This window comes from Ixodes scapularis, unplaced genomic scaffold, assembly GCF_016920785.2.
Source record: "Ixodes scapularis isolate PalLabHiFi unplaced genomic scaffold, ASM1692078v2 PGA_scaffold2__306_contigs__length_199485367, whole genome shotgun sequence".
Lineage (NCBI taxonomy): Eukaryota > Metazoa > Arthropoda > Arachnida > Ixodida > Ixodidae > Ixodes > Ixodes scapularis.
Window position 1 is genome coordinate 25,334,525 of NW_024609857.1, and position 15,268 is coordinate 25,349,792.

A 15,268-nucleotide genomic window follows, 5' to 3' on the forward strand; every position below is an offset into this window, starting at 1 on the left:
TCGTTGTTTGCTTCTTATTTTTATTACATCCAACCGAACGCTCACGTCAAATATCGTGGCCGATGAGACGTTATAACTCGAGAAATAATTTGTTCAATATTAGAGAGTGTGGTCTATTAAAAGCTAAATAATTAATTAACAACTAAAAACAAATTGTAATATCGAGACATTAAAGTATTGTAGAAAAAGAGCTCTTTAATTTGACATTAACTTTTTAATGCTAAGATACATAGAAAGAAAGTTATAAGCTGCAAAAAAGCACCAAAACGTCATGCACGGTGGAGTTGCACCTAGTGTTTTGTCCGCGTATATGCAGCCTCAATGACGTCACCGTGTCCCGTGACGTCATCGCAGAGGCGCCTTTAATGCACCGTATCGATACGTATCTCGTGATGTCACTTGACACCATGACGCTACGTGACACGACCTGACGTCACGTGGTCACATGACACCAAGTTTCACCATAAAGTGACGTCGTTACATGACGTTACAGTGTCGCGCGACATTGTGAAAGCTTTATATACACAAAAATCTCGCAATGTGCCCTTCAGCGACTTCCTTCCTGTACCTGCGAAAGGAGCAGGGCAAAGAGGCTCGATAAATGCCATGCATTTACAACGCCTTTGGGAAACGCCGAAGAGCTAGCCAATTTATATAGCTGCTTTGCGCATCAACTTAGAATGATTTCGATAATCGTGATTCTGAAGGCAAAATGAAGACGGCTGAATTTCAAGGTGCGAAAGTATGCAGGCGACTTGGTTAAGGAACATCGTAAAGTCTAAACCTCGAGACAAGATTTTATCTCCACTCGTCTCGGGGCTTAGATCATGACGGCTGAATTTGTTTTGTTCAAACACAGATCCAATGGCTGCCTATATCAAAATGGCTCGCTATTCTTAGGGGATCTTTCTTTAACGGCCTCTTTTGTGGCCAGGACACAGTAAGTCTAAGATCAGACATATACACCAATGGGCTATTTACAAACAGGCGGACTCTTTCCCGTGTGGACACTGTACGTTAGCAGGAACTAAATACTCTGTTTAACCATAAGTGCCGGTGAATCCGAAGGTACAAGCACGATCATGTCGTCTTAAGCGCCGTTCACACACTTGCAACAAGAGTACGACCGAGAGAGACCAGGGGGGCTGTCGCACGTTTTGGACTCCCAGGAGACTAGGGAAAAGGAAGCAACGTAGTTGCGAATGAACGTATCTTAGCAGCACCACGCAACGCGTCATCAGCGACTCCACCAATAAACATCCAAAGAACGTTGTTGACGTCACTTCCTTCTTCCTCGTCTCCTGGTAGTCCAAAACGTGCGACATAGCCCCCCCCCCCCCCCCCCCCCCCCCTCCCGACCGGTTTTTAAGCCTCTTGCGACGTCTTATAGGACTAGCTGCGCTGCAACGCATAGGGTTTTAAGACGTCGCAAGAGGCTTAAAAACTGGTCTGGTCTCTCTCGGTCGTACTCGGTTGCAAGACTGTGAACGGGCACGAGCGGGAGCTAGCCCGAGCTCCTGGCTTCGAGACACGCATTTTTAGTACGAGCACTCGTCCTGCGGAGGAACGCTTCAAAGCAACAAGCTCGAGCTCGAGCGCGTGCCTATAGCGTACCTTTTTGAAGCGCTGCACCCGCCCTTGTAGCCTCTTGGCTCGGCTCTACCGCATGGGATGTTTCTTCACACGCTTGTGTCACTCCAGGCCAGCCACAACAACAATGCGACGCGCGGGCTGACGCCCATATCTCGCCGGGACAGATATCCGGAGTGTCAAATGACTCGAGAGAGGGCCTGGACTGAGGACCCCAGCTCATATTCTTTGGGCCTAATACACTTTGATCTCTCTCTCTCTCTCGTCACTCGCGCCAACGCGAGGCGACGCGGGCGTAGCGCGCGAATAACGTCCCGTCTGGCCGGGCCTTTATAGTGAAAAAAGTGCTGTATACGGTGACAAACTGCGGGAGACGAGGAGACGAGAGCACGGTGGTGACGTCAGACTGCCGATCTCTGATTGGAAGTACAGTGTGTGTAGGCGCAAAGGCTACCTGCCTTTGTCCTCTACCCATCTCCCCTCCAATCAGAGCCAACAAGAGCGTCGTCTCCTTCTCGCACAGTCTCCGGCGTACGAATGCCGGACTGCGCAAGGAGTAGGCGCTCTGATTGGAGGGGAGATAGTGGGTATAGACAATGTCCTTCCGATCAGAGCTCGACGCTCTGACGTCATCACTCACTCTCCTCCAGTGTCTCCAACGTCTCGACCACGATCACGTGGTTTATGGGCCGCGCTTGCATAGCGAGCTGCAAAGAGGTTACGAACGCGGCGATCGTCTGCAAGCAGTCTCCACCCGCGTTGTTCTTCGCTACGCAACGACGCGGCGCATGCGCAATTGAGACCAATGTGCGCAAGAGGCGTCCGCCATTAAAGGGATACTGGAACGAAATCCTAGCTCCTGTTTTATTGCCTAAATGTTGACCACGTTCAGGCCACACCACGGAGACAGCAATTTTTTTTGTTTTTTGCTCGAAAAGACATGAAAACATTATTTAAAGAGGAATAAACCGAATCCCGTTACGTAAATCTGAACTTAAAAGTAGTGCCGCTCTGCGGAAATACGGCGGCAAGCTTTGACCGCGCGAGCTCTCTCGAACCGCATTTCCCTTCTCTCCCGGCGTACTAAACTCCTGCGGAGGGTGGGGAGGGGCAACTAAAACTGCAAGATTGTAGTAACGCGTCGACGACTCCAAGTGGAGGAGCTCATAACCACGCCAGCCCCCAAAACAGCTTTGCCCGTGCTGGGCCAATTGACGTCACGTCTTTTCCATAATGCATCGCCCTCTCCGATGGCTGATCTTCGAGCACTCGCTGGAATCGGTCTTTTGTAACGAAAAATACAGCTACCCGTTCAAAATGCAAGCGTGCGATTTTCATTGGCAGAAAGAGTTGATCACGTTTAACTTTTTTCTGAACGTGATAGGTATACCTTAAATTTCGATTCAGTATCCCTTTAAATTGCAAGCGCTCTCAATGAGATTTAAATCTAAGCTCTCTAGAGCGCAGTGCCGCCAGCAGCGCCGCCGTCGCGGCATGACGTCACCGACAGCCTTTGATTACGCACGTTTAGTTATGCAAATACAGAACTCCTTAGCTTGCTTTAAAAATTATAAATAAAATATGTTTTTTTCTTTCAGATAATGAGACATGTAACCATCACCATATCACTTGGCATACTATTGCTGGTCTGCTGCCAAGGTAAGCGCTTTTCCACGAATATTAACGAAGTGAGAGAGTACTGTACGTAATGTAAACTCTAACTTTGTACTTGATTACAGGAACATCGGCACAGAACGCCTTTCAGGTACGTTTATCTTGTTGAATATTCCTCAAAAAAGCCTACCCAGAAAAAACACAGCGAACAAGTTTGCGCAATTTCAATGAAGTAACCGAAATTCTAAACGCGCGTGCACGTGCACGAGACACCACGAGCCTTCTCATGTGCTACCGCGAGCTTCCTGTGAACAAAAGACGGCTACATATAAGAGGTATTCACTGGACGCCATATTTGAGGGCGATGTTTAGAGCGCATGCTCAGAACGAGCTCACATCAATAGCCTGCTAAGACCGGCAATCTTGATGGTGCTAAATGCACGCTCCAAAAGGACTGCGGAAGCTCGCCGTCAGCACGCGCTCAGCAGCAGCGCACACGGATATGGCCGCCAGTGAATACTCCCTATAGGAAGTATTCACTGGCGGCCATAGCTGTGTGCGCGAGTGCTGAGCGCGTGCTGATGAATAGCTTCCAGTAGAGTGCCTCTATGTTCTTCTGTTTAGGGTGATGCCATCGTTTGTAGTACCCGATGCCGACAGCACGCGCTCACAGCGAAAATACAAAGAAATCGCAGGAAACAAAATGTCGCCATAGCAAAGTCAGCGCCACGAGCGCGTGCAGGGACACGCTCTTTCACGCGCTTGAGAACAAAAAATAAAAATAAGCGTTAGAAACAAAATGGCCAGATGTTATCACCCCAAGCAAAGCGTACATGAAGGCACCCTAGCTTCCAGGGTTCTATTGCAACGTGCATTCCACACCGTCAAAATGGCCGGTCTTAGCAGCCTATTAATGGGGGCTCGTTCTGAGCATGCGCTCTAAAGAGCACCCACAAATATGGCGTCCAGTGAATACTCCTTATGGATGCGCTGAACTACGAAAGCTTGGTGAGATCGTACATAGCTCTCAATCACATGAAATTTTCGGCACTGCTTCTGCGTCTACGTGCATTACAAACGAAAAAAAAAAAAAAAAATCCGCGGGTAGGATGCGATGTTTTACGGATTCCGCGACATCTCCCAAAATATGCTGCACAAACGGTCGAGGAACGCCAATTTCCATAGGCAATTTGTATGGTTTTGCTGTATGGTAAAAGGGGGTTTTAGTACATCATTCAGATACGTCATCCGATAACAACAGCGTTTTAGTATATCCTTCCGATACCTCCGATACCAGCGATAACAATAGAGAGTTTTAGTAGATCGTTCCGATACCTCCGATAGCCCCGATAACGATACTATGCATGCGCAAGGGAGGCGGTGGCGGAGTATCGGGATATCGTTATGGGAGTCATGGGAACGATCTACTAAAACTCTCTATTACCCGATAACGATATAGGATAAAATATCGTAAACGTGCAGGCGAGCTCGTGAGTATTAACCATCTTGGATTAACCTGAGACTGGAATAGAGAAGAAACATCAAAACGTAAAGTCTAATTTTGATGTTTCTTTTCTACCCAAATCTCAGGTTAATCCAACATGGTTAAACGATAGGATGCACTCGCAAAGGCTGCGACAGGATATCGGGTATCGCTATCGGAGTCATCGGAACGATCTACAAAAAAGCCCGATATTAGGGCGTTTTCGTAGACCACGTTTCCCCCTCCGCTAAGCCCTCCGCAACGAAGCATCCGCTACTGCGCCGGCGCGCCGATGGCCTTGAGTGTAGAGTTCCGGCTAGCGCAGCTGGTTGCAGAGAGCGTTGCGGGGCAGCGGAAACGATCTACGAAAACTCCCTAACGATACGACGCATGCGCAAAGGCGTCGGCAGAGTATCGGGTATCGCCATCGGAGTTCTAGGAACGACCTACTGTAACTCCCCACTCCCCACTGAGGCGGAAACTCACAAACGGTCTTACAGACGGTATTCACAATGACATAATATGGCCCCTTTGCTCCATTCCCCACTAAACTGACATTGCGGTGGAAGCTGCATACTTGTTCGACCGGGCATACGTCTGTCTTTCTCGCCACGTGGTCACGCCCTCGAGCGGGGTCAGGTGATGAAGGGAAGGCGGTTCATTGGTCCGGCGAGTGCGTGGCTTCCACTTCACTATCAGCTTGGGTGTGAAGAGATTATTCTGCACGCTGTGAGTGAAGTAATTCATCGCCTGTTAAGAGCCAAGGTAATCGAATGGTACCAGGAACGTGTTGAAAACTTCTCCAGCCAAACACGAGCACAATTACAACATTCACAGCGGCCAGTGAATCTAAAATGGATTTTTTTTTTTTAATTCTGAGGCTGACACAAAGCGCTTTTTTTTATTGACTTATTTTTGTTTTCCCTCATCCTTCAAGACCCCCCTAGGGAGGGCATAAAAGAAGGTAAAAACAGTCGTGTTATTTAAAAAAATGACAAAAAAAAAAGTATAATGGGCAGATAGAATGGAAAAACGAATAAGATTACTGTTAAAACACTTGTTGACTATGAAGCAGCGGTGAGACGGTTTGGCTCAGCTTCTCTCTGAAGTGATTTGGGTTAGATTATGAAACAATGCTGTGGGGGAAGGTTATTCCAATCTTAGCTGCGCGCGGAAAAAATGAAGCGGACGATGTCACTGTTTTAGTTTTTGGGCGCACTACATTAAATTTGTGACTTGTACGATGACGTTATATACGGTGAATTTGGTCGGAGATGATAATAAAATTTGTGAAGCAGTGACTGTCTAAAAGCACTTTCGTCGTGGTGATAGATCATTTATCACTTTGGCAAATACCCATGTCACACGTGCTCCTGGGTCATGACCCTTGTGCGCGCAGGAACACGAATATACAGTGCCAAATGTGCTACTGGGTTATGAGTTATGACTTTCATGCGCACAAGAACATGATCGAGTTGATAAGCCGATTGAAAAGTAGGCCGGACAGGTAGAATCTCGCTTTGTTTTGCTTTGTGCGTACGTATCAGTGGTCGTTTTGGAGCATTCTTGAAGCAACCAAAATTCAATTTTTGAGCTGAAAAAACAAACTTTTAGAGCCCAAGCATAAACTTCATGATCATGTCTTGGCCCACAATGGCTTATTCAAGTAAAAGACCATGCTTTCTTCGCTTCCCCACTCCTGTGCGACTGTAAAGTCATGGCGTGCCTGCCACGGCCCACGAGCCATGGAGGGCAGCGTGCTCTCGAATGGTGCACTTCGAGCAACGGCAGCAAGAAACGGAGCGGGCAAAAACATAAGTCTAGATTAGCAGCCCCGCTAAATGCGTTTCACTTTGTAAATATGTAAATAGTTTGATACGGGTACGTGGACGTCTCTACATCTCGTAATCTGGTGACCCGGATGAACGGATTAGCATCTATTTAGCATGCGTAGCAGACAATTTGATTCCCTAAAACGCTAACCTAGCTGCTTAATTGTGATTGAAAGCACCGCACACAGCAAGGAGACTGTTGTGACAAGTCATTAGTTTTGCATAAGAATACTCACTGCGGTATTCACTTGAGGCAAACCGTATTCTGATTGATAAGGGACACTGCATGAACATATGTGAATAGTTAGTTTACACATAAAATAAAACATGAACCATGTATAATTCTAATGCGAGTCACTAAAATAATTTTCTTACACGATGTTCTCATTTAATTGCACCCATTGATATTTTTTACATGGTTAATGATGATGCGCAATTAGCATGTGGGCGATAAACGTGCCACTTAAAATAAACCTGTCATGTCGTATTACACCTGAGACTGCGGTGGAAGAAATCGGAAGAACTTTCAGTAGAAGGAACAGACACAGAGAACGTCTCAAGAGACGTTCTCTGTGTCTGTTCCTTCTACTGAAAGTTCTTCCGATTTCTTCCACCGCAGTCTCAGGTGTAATACGACATGATTAGCTACCACCAGCTCGCCTGCACTCTCACCGTCTTTTCACTTAAAATAAATCTGGCTGAACATGTTGGGGCTATTCCCAAGATTCCGTTCACTCACCGGCACCGCGCTATAGGTAATTTGGCTTTAATTTAATATTTTTTATTGTGCAATAAGTAAGTTAACAACCTACGTGGAAAAAAAAAAAAAAAGAAAGGTTGTCGATGCACGGAATTAGTCAGAATATCGCAGGTTAAAAGCAAAGTGGAAGCTCTTCCCACTTCTTTCCACTTTAGCAGAGAGAACGCTGGAGGGAAGGTCGCCTCCTCTCCAGCGTTCAGTGTTTCGCTGACATGTTTTGGGGATATAGACCCTTTTAGGAAATTCGCGTGCTGATTGGTAGGTCTGAATAAAATACAGCGCAGTAGCAGAACGAACGACAGCGCGGAACATCCAACTGAGGATGATGACGCTTATTCATACGCTCTAAAAAAAGCCCGTGCATCCGCTTTCCCGCACAACACTCGGAGAGCCATCACGGCAACTTACGAAGGCAGCTCGGCGAATGACGATGGCGAAACATATGTTTAGACCAAAAAAAGCACTCTTGAGTTGTGACCAGTGGCGTACCAACTTGTTTTTGAGTGGGGGGGCAAACCAGGCACCCTGCTACCCCCCCCCCCCCCCCCCCCCCCCGCCCCTCGGGGCCGGCGGACACTGAACTTTGTTTCTATTAGGCAGGTAGTTTCTATCTACCAACGTTTTTCTAAGCACTGAGGTGAAGACAAGCTTTTACACACTACATAGTAATGGTGCATCAGGCACGTGGCCAGGATTTTGTTCCGGGGGGGGGGGGGCGGCGGCCATGGCAAAATGCTGTATGATGGGGAGGGAGAGAGGAGGCCCCATCAAAATGGAAAATTTCGGCGGGGGGGGGGGGGGGGGGGGGGGCGAAGGGCAGGCCCCATGCCCCCCCCCCCCCCCCCCCCCTTCCCCCCGCCACCCCCTGGATACGTGCTTGGCGCCGATCATATCCCGTTTACCCGTACAGCGCAGCGGGGGCAAAAAGCGTGAACTGGGCGTACACGTCTCGAAGCTGCGATCTCGTGCTTAATAGTGAATGGAGTACAGGAGCGATCAAACATATGTGTGTGCTCTGTTTGGTTCTTTTAATATGGCAAGAAATGTGTCCCTGAGTACGGGACCGACGAAAAAAAACAGCCTTACCACTTTTCCTAGTTACTGTTACATTTTTCTCAGAAAGGACCTCCGCTATTTCAGGGGGGGCAAAACACATACCTTGCCCCCCCCCCCCCCCCCCCCCCCCCCACTCTGAGAAGTGGGGGGGCAAGCGCCCCCCTTGCCCCCCCGGTTGATACGCCCATGGTTGTGACATTAAGCAATGCAAGCGTGACGTTTTGCATTGCTTAATGTCACAACTCAGACTGCGTTGTTTGGTCTAAACATATGTTTCGGCATCGTCATTCGCTGAGCTGCCTTTGCCGTGATTGGCTCTCAGAGTGTTGTGCCGGAAAGCGGACGCACGAACTTTTTTTAGAGTGTGGCACGTCACAACTTCGATGATATGTGTGAAGCTGAACAGCAACACCGCCGAATTTCTGACTTTACAGTTATTTTAGTTCATGAAAGCAGACTAATTCCTACTGGAACTGACAGAGTGAGCTCTTGGCCAATCGTTGATACTCTTCGGCGGCACACTTCGTCGTTAAAAATCATGCCCTTTTCCCACACGCACACACACAAAAAAAAGCACTTTTCTGCACACTGGCACACAAAAAAAAGCGATAAAAAAAACATTGCACTAGCAAGTTTTAGAGCGCAGCTCTGGTGCCTGTTTCCGGGTTGAGCGGCGTCGGCGTCAGCGTAACCGCGCGCGTTGCACTGTGGGAAGTCACAGTTTCCCCGCTAAATTTAGCGGGGAAACTGTTGTGGCCACGCGACGTCAATTTCTCCGCTAAATTTAGCGGGGAAACTGAACCCGCGAAATTTAAAGTGTGAACTTAATTTAGCGGAAAAATTTTCCTTCTAAATTTAGCGGGAAAATTTTTCCCTAAATTTAGCGGGGACATTTTTGCTAAATTTAGAGAAAATTTCCCGCTAAATGGGAGGCCAGGAGGAGAGGGGAGGAGGGGGGGGTATGGAGGGAGAGGAGAGGCATACTCTCCCCTCCTCCTTCTCAAGAGCTGCGTTCTAATTTCGCATTACAGATAATCGTAAACGTCCTACATTTTTAATTTAATTTTTATTAACTTATCTACTGACACCGAAGAAAGGAGGTGGGGAAATGCTTTTGGCTGCCGCGACAAGGTCGAGCAGCCAGTTTAAAGGGATCTCTAGAGAGGCGTACTACCACCACTGATTCAGAAGCTTCTTGGTCGCGAGGATAACAGGCGAATATTTCTTTCAGTCGCGCATTCGGAAAGCTTGACGACGTAATTGTCAAACTCCAAACCACCCGCCTGACGACAGTCGAGAGAGGCTACGTGGGCGCTTGTTCCAGCTCAGAGTTGAGGGGATGAACGATGCCCATATTTCTCGAGTTTATTTGCTAACTGCCTTTGCTTAGAAAGAGAATTACTAATGCAAGTTTATTCGGTTATTAACGCTAGGAAGTGATTTTGAGTGGTACTTAGCGAACATAGAAAAATCGTTTCATGGGCTGCTATGCGATGCTGCGGCACGCAACGTTCGCACTGTTGGATGTTCTGCCCTATTTCAGTGTTTTCAGGACTAAGAGAAGCAATGACATAAATCTCCCCTTCTCTCCACAACCTTCATTTATTTTGTCTCCTGTCCTAAAACCTTTTACAGGCGGAATAGTAATTTTAGAATTTGGTGTGCATATCGCGTGCTTTCTCGTCAGCTTATGGCATTCTCGCTCTCAACGTAAACCATAGCAAATGCTGTATGAGCGAGCTTCTAACTTTAGGGTGTGCCACGGCTGTACGCAAAAACGTGCAGCAGGAACACCTACAAAGCTATCCGCTCGTGTTTGTAGTTTCTTACATTTGCATTTGGCAGTAGTCTGCATGTGAATCATAATACCATCGTGTCAATCCAGGTGCATGGCGAGGAAGTTCCTCTGGGTCTGGCAGTGAGCAATGAGCACCGCCAGAGAGGCCAGGCCATCAGTGCTCACCAGCAAAGCCTCTGGAATCCTTGGGATCATCAGCCCAATGCCAGACCAACCTTTAGCTTTCCTGTCTACCATGGAAATGGATATGCCCAGGGAAATACCTTTGTAGCTTCTGTAAAACCTCAGGTACCACCACATGGAGCTACTAGGGTTCACCAGGCTGGACAGCAACCTCAGCAACTTCGGAGTGAACTCCAGCCACCACAACAATCAATACATGACCAGCAATCACAGCAGCAAGAGCAACTGCAGCAGCCACATGTGCAGACTCCATTGCAAACAAAGCAGCTACAGGAACTGCAGCAGCCACAGCAGGTGCCACAGTCAGAAAGAGCACAGCAACCCCAGCAAAAGCCGCAGCCACAGCAAGTGCAGCAGCTACATAGAGCAGGGCCACCCCAGAAAAAGCAGCGGCCAGAAGTGCACCAACTGTTGCAACTTCAGAATCTTCAACAGAACCAAATAAACCATACTAGGCAGGAACAGAAACTGGAGAACAAGACTGCACAATCTCAACTCCAACAGCATGCACAATTGAATACAAACACAGTGCCATTTACTTGGATGCGGAGTACTTATCCTGGAGGATCTGTTCAGTTTCCAGTGCATAATCAGCAGATCCTACACATGAACATTGCTCAGCAGCATATTAATCAAGGTCAGGCTTGGAGAACAGGAGCACTGAACCTCCAGCCATACCAAACAAGTCACACTCAACAAAGGCAACAAGAGAATGAGTTACAAACAGCCCGGATGCACCAACAAAACACAAACCAGGTTCGCGAGCAGAATCAGAAGAAAAACCAAATAGAGCAGCCACAGCAGGTTCAACAACAGGCACAACTCAACACAAATACACCTCCATTTACTTTCATGCAGAAAACATATCCTGGAGGGTCTGTTCAGTTCCCAGTTCACAATCGGCAAGTTTTGCACATGAATGTTGCTCAGCAACATATCAATCAAGGTCAAACCTGGAAGACAGAAGCCCTGAAGATGCAACCACATGTGCAACTGCAGCAGCCACAACCACCCCATGTATTGAAGCAGCAGCAGCAACAGCACAAGGAGCTGGATATGCTGCATCGAGAGCAACGGCCACAGCAAATACAGCAAGACCAACCAATCAAGACAGATAAAGTGCAACAAACAAAGTTAAACACAAACACAGGTCCATTCTCTGTAATAGAGAAAACATATCCTGGAGGATCTGTTCAGTTCCCAGTTCACAATCAGCAACTCTTGCACATGAACATTGCTCAGCAACATATCAATCAAGGACAGGGATGGAGGACAGAAGCCTTGAAGTTTCAGTCACATGTGCAATTGCAGCAGCAGCATGGGGAGCTGAATCTTCTGCACCGACAGAAACAGCAGCAGCAGCAAAGAGAGCAGCAGCAGCAGCAAAGACAGCAGCAGCAGCAAAGACAACAGCAGCAGCAAAGACAGCAGCAACAGCAAGAGCAGAACAAAACAAACAATGCACAGCAAAAACAGCAATCCCAACAAAACAAGACAGATAAAGTGCAGCAACTTGAGTTAAACACAAACACAGGTCAATTCTCAGTGGCAGAGAAAACCTATCCTGGAGGAACTGTGCAGTTCCCAGTTCACAATCAGCAAGTTCTGCACATAAACGCCGCCCAGCAGCATATCAACCGAGGTCAGGCCTGGAGAGCAGGGGCATTGAATTTTCAGCTACACTTGCAACCACTGCAGCAACAGCAGCAGCAACTGCAGCAGCAGCAACAGCAGCAGAAACAGCAGCAGCATCAGCAACAACAGCAGCAGCGACAGCAAAAGCAGAATCAAACAAACAATTACACACATCAAAAACAGCAACACCAGCAAAACAAGACAGATAAAGTGCAGCAACTAGAGTTAAACACAAATCCATTCTTTGTAGTGGAGAAAACATACCCTGGAGGAACTGTGCAGTTTCCAGTTCACAATCAGCAAGTTCTGCACATAAATGCCGCCCAGCAGCATATCAACCGAGGTCAGGCCTGGAGAGCAGGGGCATTGAATTTACAGCCACACTTGCAACCACTACAGCAACCACTGCAGCAACCACTGCAGCAACAGCAGCAGCAACAGCAGCAGAAACAGCAGCAGCAACAGCAGCAACAGCAAGAGCAGAATCAAACAAACAATTACACACATCAAAAACGGCAATACCAGCAAAACAAGACAGATAAAGTGCAGCAACTAGAGTTAAACACAAATTCATTCTCTGTGGTGGAGAAAACCTACCCTGGAGGAACTGTGCAGTTCCCAGTTCACAATCAGCAAGTTATGCGCATAAATGCCGCCCAGCAGCATATCAACCGAGGTCAGACCTGGAGAGCAGGGGCATTGAACTTTCAGCCACATTTGCAACCACTGCAGCAACAGCAGCAGAAACAGCAGCAGCAACAGCAACAGCAGAACCAAACAAACAATCATACAAATCAAAAACAGCAATACCAGCAAAACGAGACGGATAAAGCGCAACAACTAGAGTTAAACACAAATCCATTCTCTGTAGTGGAGAAAACCTACCCTGGAGGAACTGTGCAGTTCCCAGTTCACAATCAGCAAGTTCTGCACATAAATGCCGCCCAGCAGCATATCAACCGAGGTCAGGCCTGGAGAGCAGGGGCATTGAATTTCCAGCCACACTTGCAACCACTGCAGCAACAGCAGCAGCAACAGCAGCAGAAACAGCAGCAGCAACAGCAACAGCAGCAGCGACAGCAGAATCAAACAAACAATCATACACATCAAAAACAGCAATACCAGCAAAACAAGACGGATAAAGTGCAGCAACTAGAGGTAAACACAAATCCATTCTCTGTAGTGGAGAAAACATACCCTGGAGGAACTGTGCAGTTCCCAGTTCACAACCAGCAAGTTCAACACATAAACGCTGCCCAGCAGCATATCAACCAAGGTCAGGCCTGGAGAGCAAGGGCATTGAACTTTCAGCCACATTTGCAACCCCTGCAGCACCCGCTGTTGCACCAGAGACAACAGCAGCAACAGCAGCAGCAACAACAGCAGCAGCAACAACAGCAGCAGCAGCAACAGCAGCATCAACAAAAAGCAGCCTATCTTCCATGGATGCGAGGACAGTATGTAGGAGGTAGCTCACCCTTTCCCTTCTGGCAAGGTCAGCAAGTTCACGCACCACAGGTCATTCATGTGGCTGGACTCCAGAGAGTGCAACTCAATCAGAATCCAGTACCAGCAACTTTTGAAGAACGCTTAAACCAGACGCGACAGACACAAGCACGGCTCCAGGCTCTGCAACGGCAACACGAGCAACAGGAACACAAACGTCTCCTTCAACATATAGAACAGCAACGACAAGCAGCGCAGCTTGAGCGTGAACAGCAACAACAGCAGCAGCAGCAACAACTGAAAAAAGTCATGCAACAACGTGAACTAGAGTTGCAACTAGCACGTGAAGAGCAACAACGGGAGCTAAAACGGCAACAGGAGCAGCTACGTCAGCGTCAGCGTGAACTGCAGGAACAACTGCATCGGCAACAGGAACGTCAGCGGAAACTTCAAGAGCAGGAACGTGCCAGGCAGCAAGAACTTCTACAGAAACAACACGAAAAGCAGCAGCAACTTTTACAACAGCAACGTGAAAAACAGCAGCAACTTCTACAGCAACAACGCAACTACCAACGGCAGCTGCAGGAACAGCGACGACAACAGCTACGTCAACGCCAAGAGCAGCAAAGACAACAACTGGAACAGCAGCGCCGGCAGCAACAAAGAATTAATGCACCTTGGATGAGGAATGCCCAGCCCGGGGCTCTAGTATTTGTGCCAACGAACTTCCAGCACCACATTCCTCAAATAGCTATCCTACACAATCTGGCTCCATGGAACATCCAGCAACAGCAACAACAGGCACAACAGTATCACGCCGGTGCCACCGAGAGGAACGTAGTCAGTAGTGCGTCTGCAAATAAGACAGTTCCAAGAAGTAATGCAACTGTTTCGGTCAATGTGACTCAACTGACAGACGGCCAGGTTCATGGCAACATACCGAAAAGGCAAGGAACCACGATAAAAAAAGGTCTTTTTGAAACTGTGCAGGAGACACTGTCCCACATTCGTGGGGTTGCAAGCGACCTCCAGAACAAAAACAAACCCAATAATGTCAGTGTGCTACAGGACAATTCCAAAGGTAGTGCAGCCGTTCACCACATGATCACTGTTCAAGAAAACAAGACAAATTTTGCCAAAACCTCAGTGGCCCAGCAGCCAGCTTTTCCTCTGGCTCAGCCTCAGTCAATCTTCCGTCCCTCACTCCAGCAACCTCAGCGAATCCAGATCCACGTGCCTCCCCATGCACAGGGGTACATACCTTTGATAGTGGGTAACCCATATGCAAACAGGGTGCCTTACTTCGGTGGCTTCCCGTTTGGAAGGACCAACACCGTTCCTACAATTGTTCCCGACATAGCCATTGGAACAGGCAACAGCGGCCACGTCTCTTCACGGACCCAGATCTTCCAGAACGGTATGCCAGCCAGCAGAGTGAATGCCAACCAGGACTTCACCCTTATCACCAGGGTGCAGAAGTTTGATGGTGACCTCTTGAGTATCAACTACACCCTAAATCGTGATGCCACTCAGATCGAGAACCCCAAGTCCAGTGGCGGCCCTGGAGTGTCTCTGTCAGACAAGGCTGCAGATGCTATCAAGAAAGCTGTTCGAAGGTTCCGACCCAAGATTGAAGTCAATTCCGGCAAAAGCAAGGACATTGTGGTAAACACCCAGATATACCAGTACGGAAGACCGGTATCTAGTGCAGGCGTAGACAGTACCAGGGAGTTTGTCGTCATAACCAGAGTCCACAACCTGCAGGGAAGACCTTTGAACATCAGGTACACATTCCTGCCCCTCACAAGCAACTGATCCCCAAGAGCAGCACAAAGCAAAAGTGTGCTACTATATGTATATTATATTAACAT

At 48.0% G+C, this 15,268-nt stretch overlaps 1 protein-coding gene across 1 annotated transcript; it reads left to right on the forward strand.

Annotated features, from left to right (window-relative positions):
- The first annotated feature begins 3,191 nt into the window (after positions 1 to 3,191).
- LOC120839071 (putative uncharacterized protein DDB_G0271606) lies at positions 3,192 to 15,212 on the forward strand. The gene is made up of 7 exons (XM_042291328.1): positions 3,192 to 3,249; positions 3,330 to 3,355; positions 10,221 to 11,032; positions 11,593 to 11,608; positions 11,664 to 12,161; positions 12,375 to 13,227; positions 13,447 to 15,212. Exons 1-7 carry the CDS (start codon positions 3,192 to 3,194, stop codon positions 15,210 to 15,212), a joined length of 4,029 nt encoding a protein of 1,342 aa, XP_042147262.1.
- Positions 15,213 to 15,268: the final 56 nt, after the last annotated feature.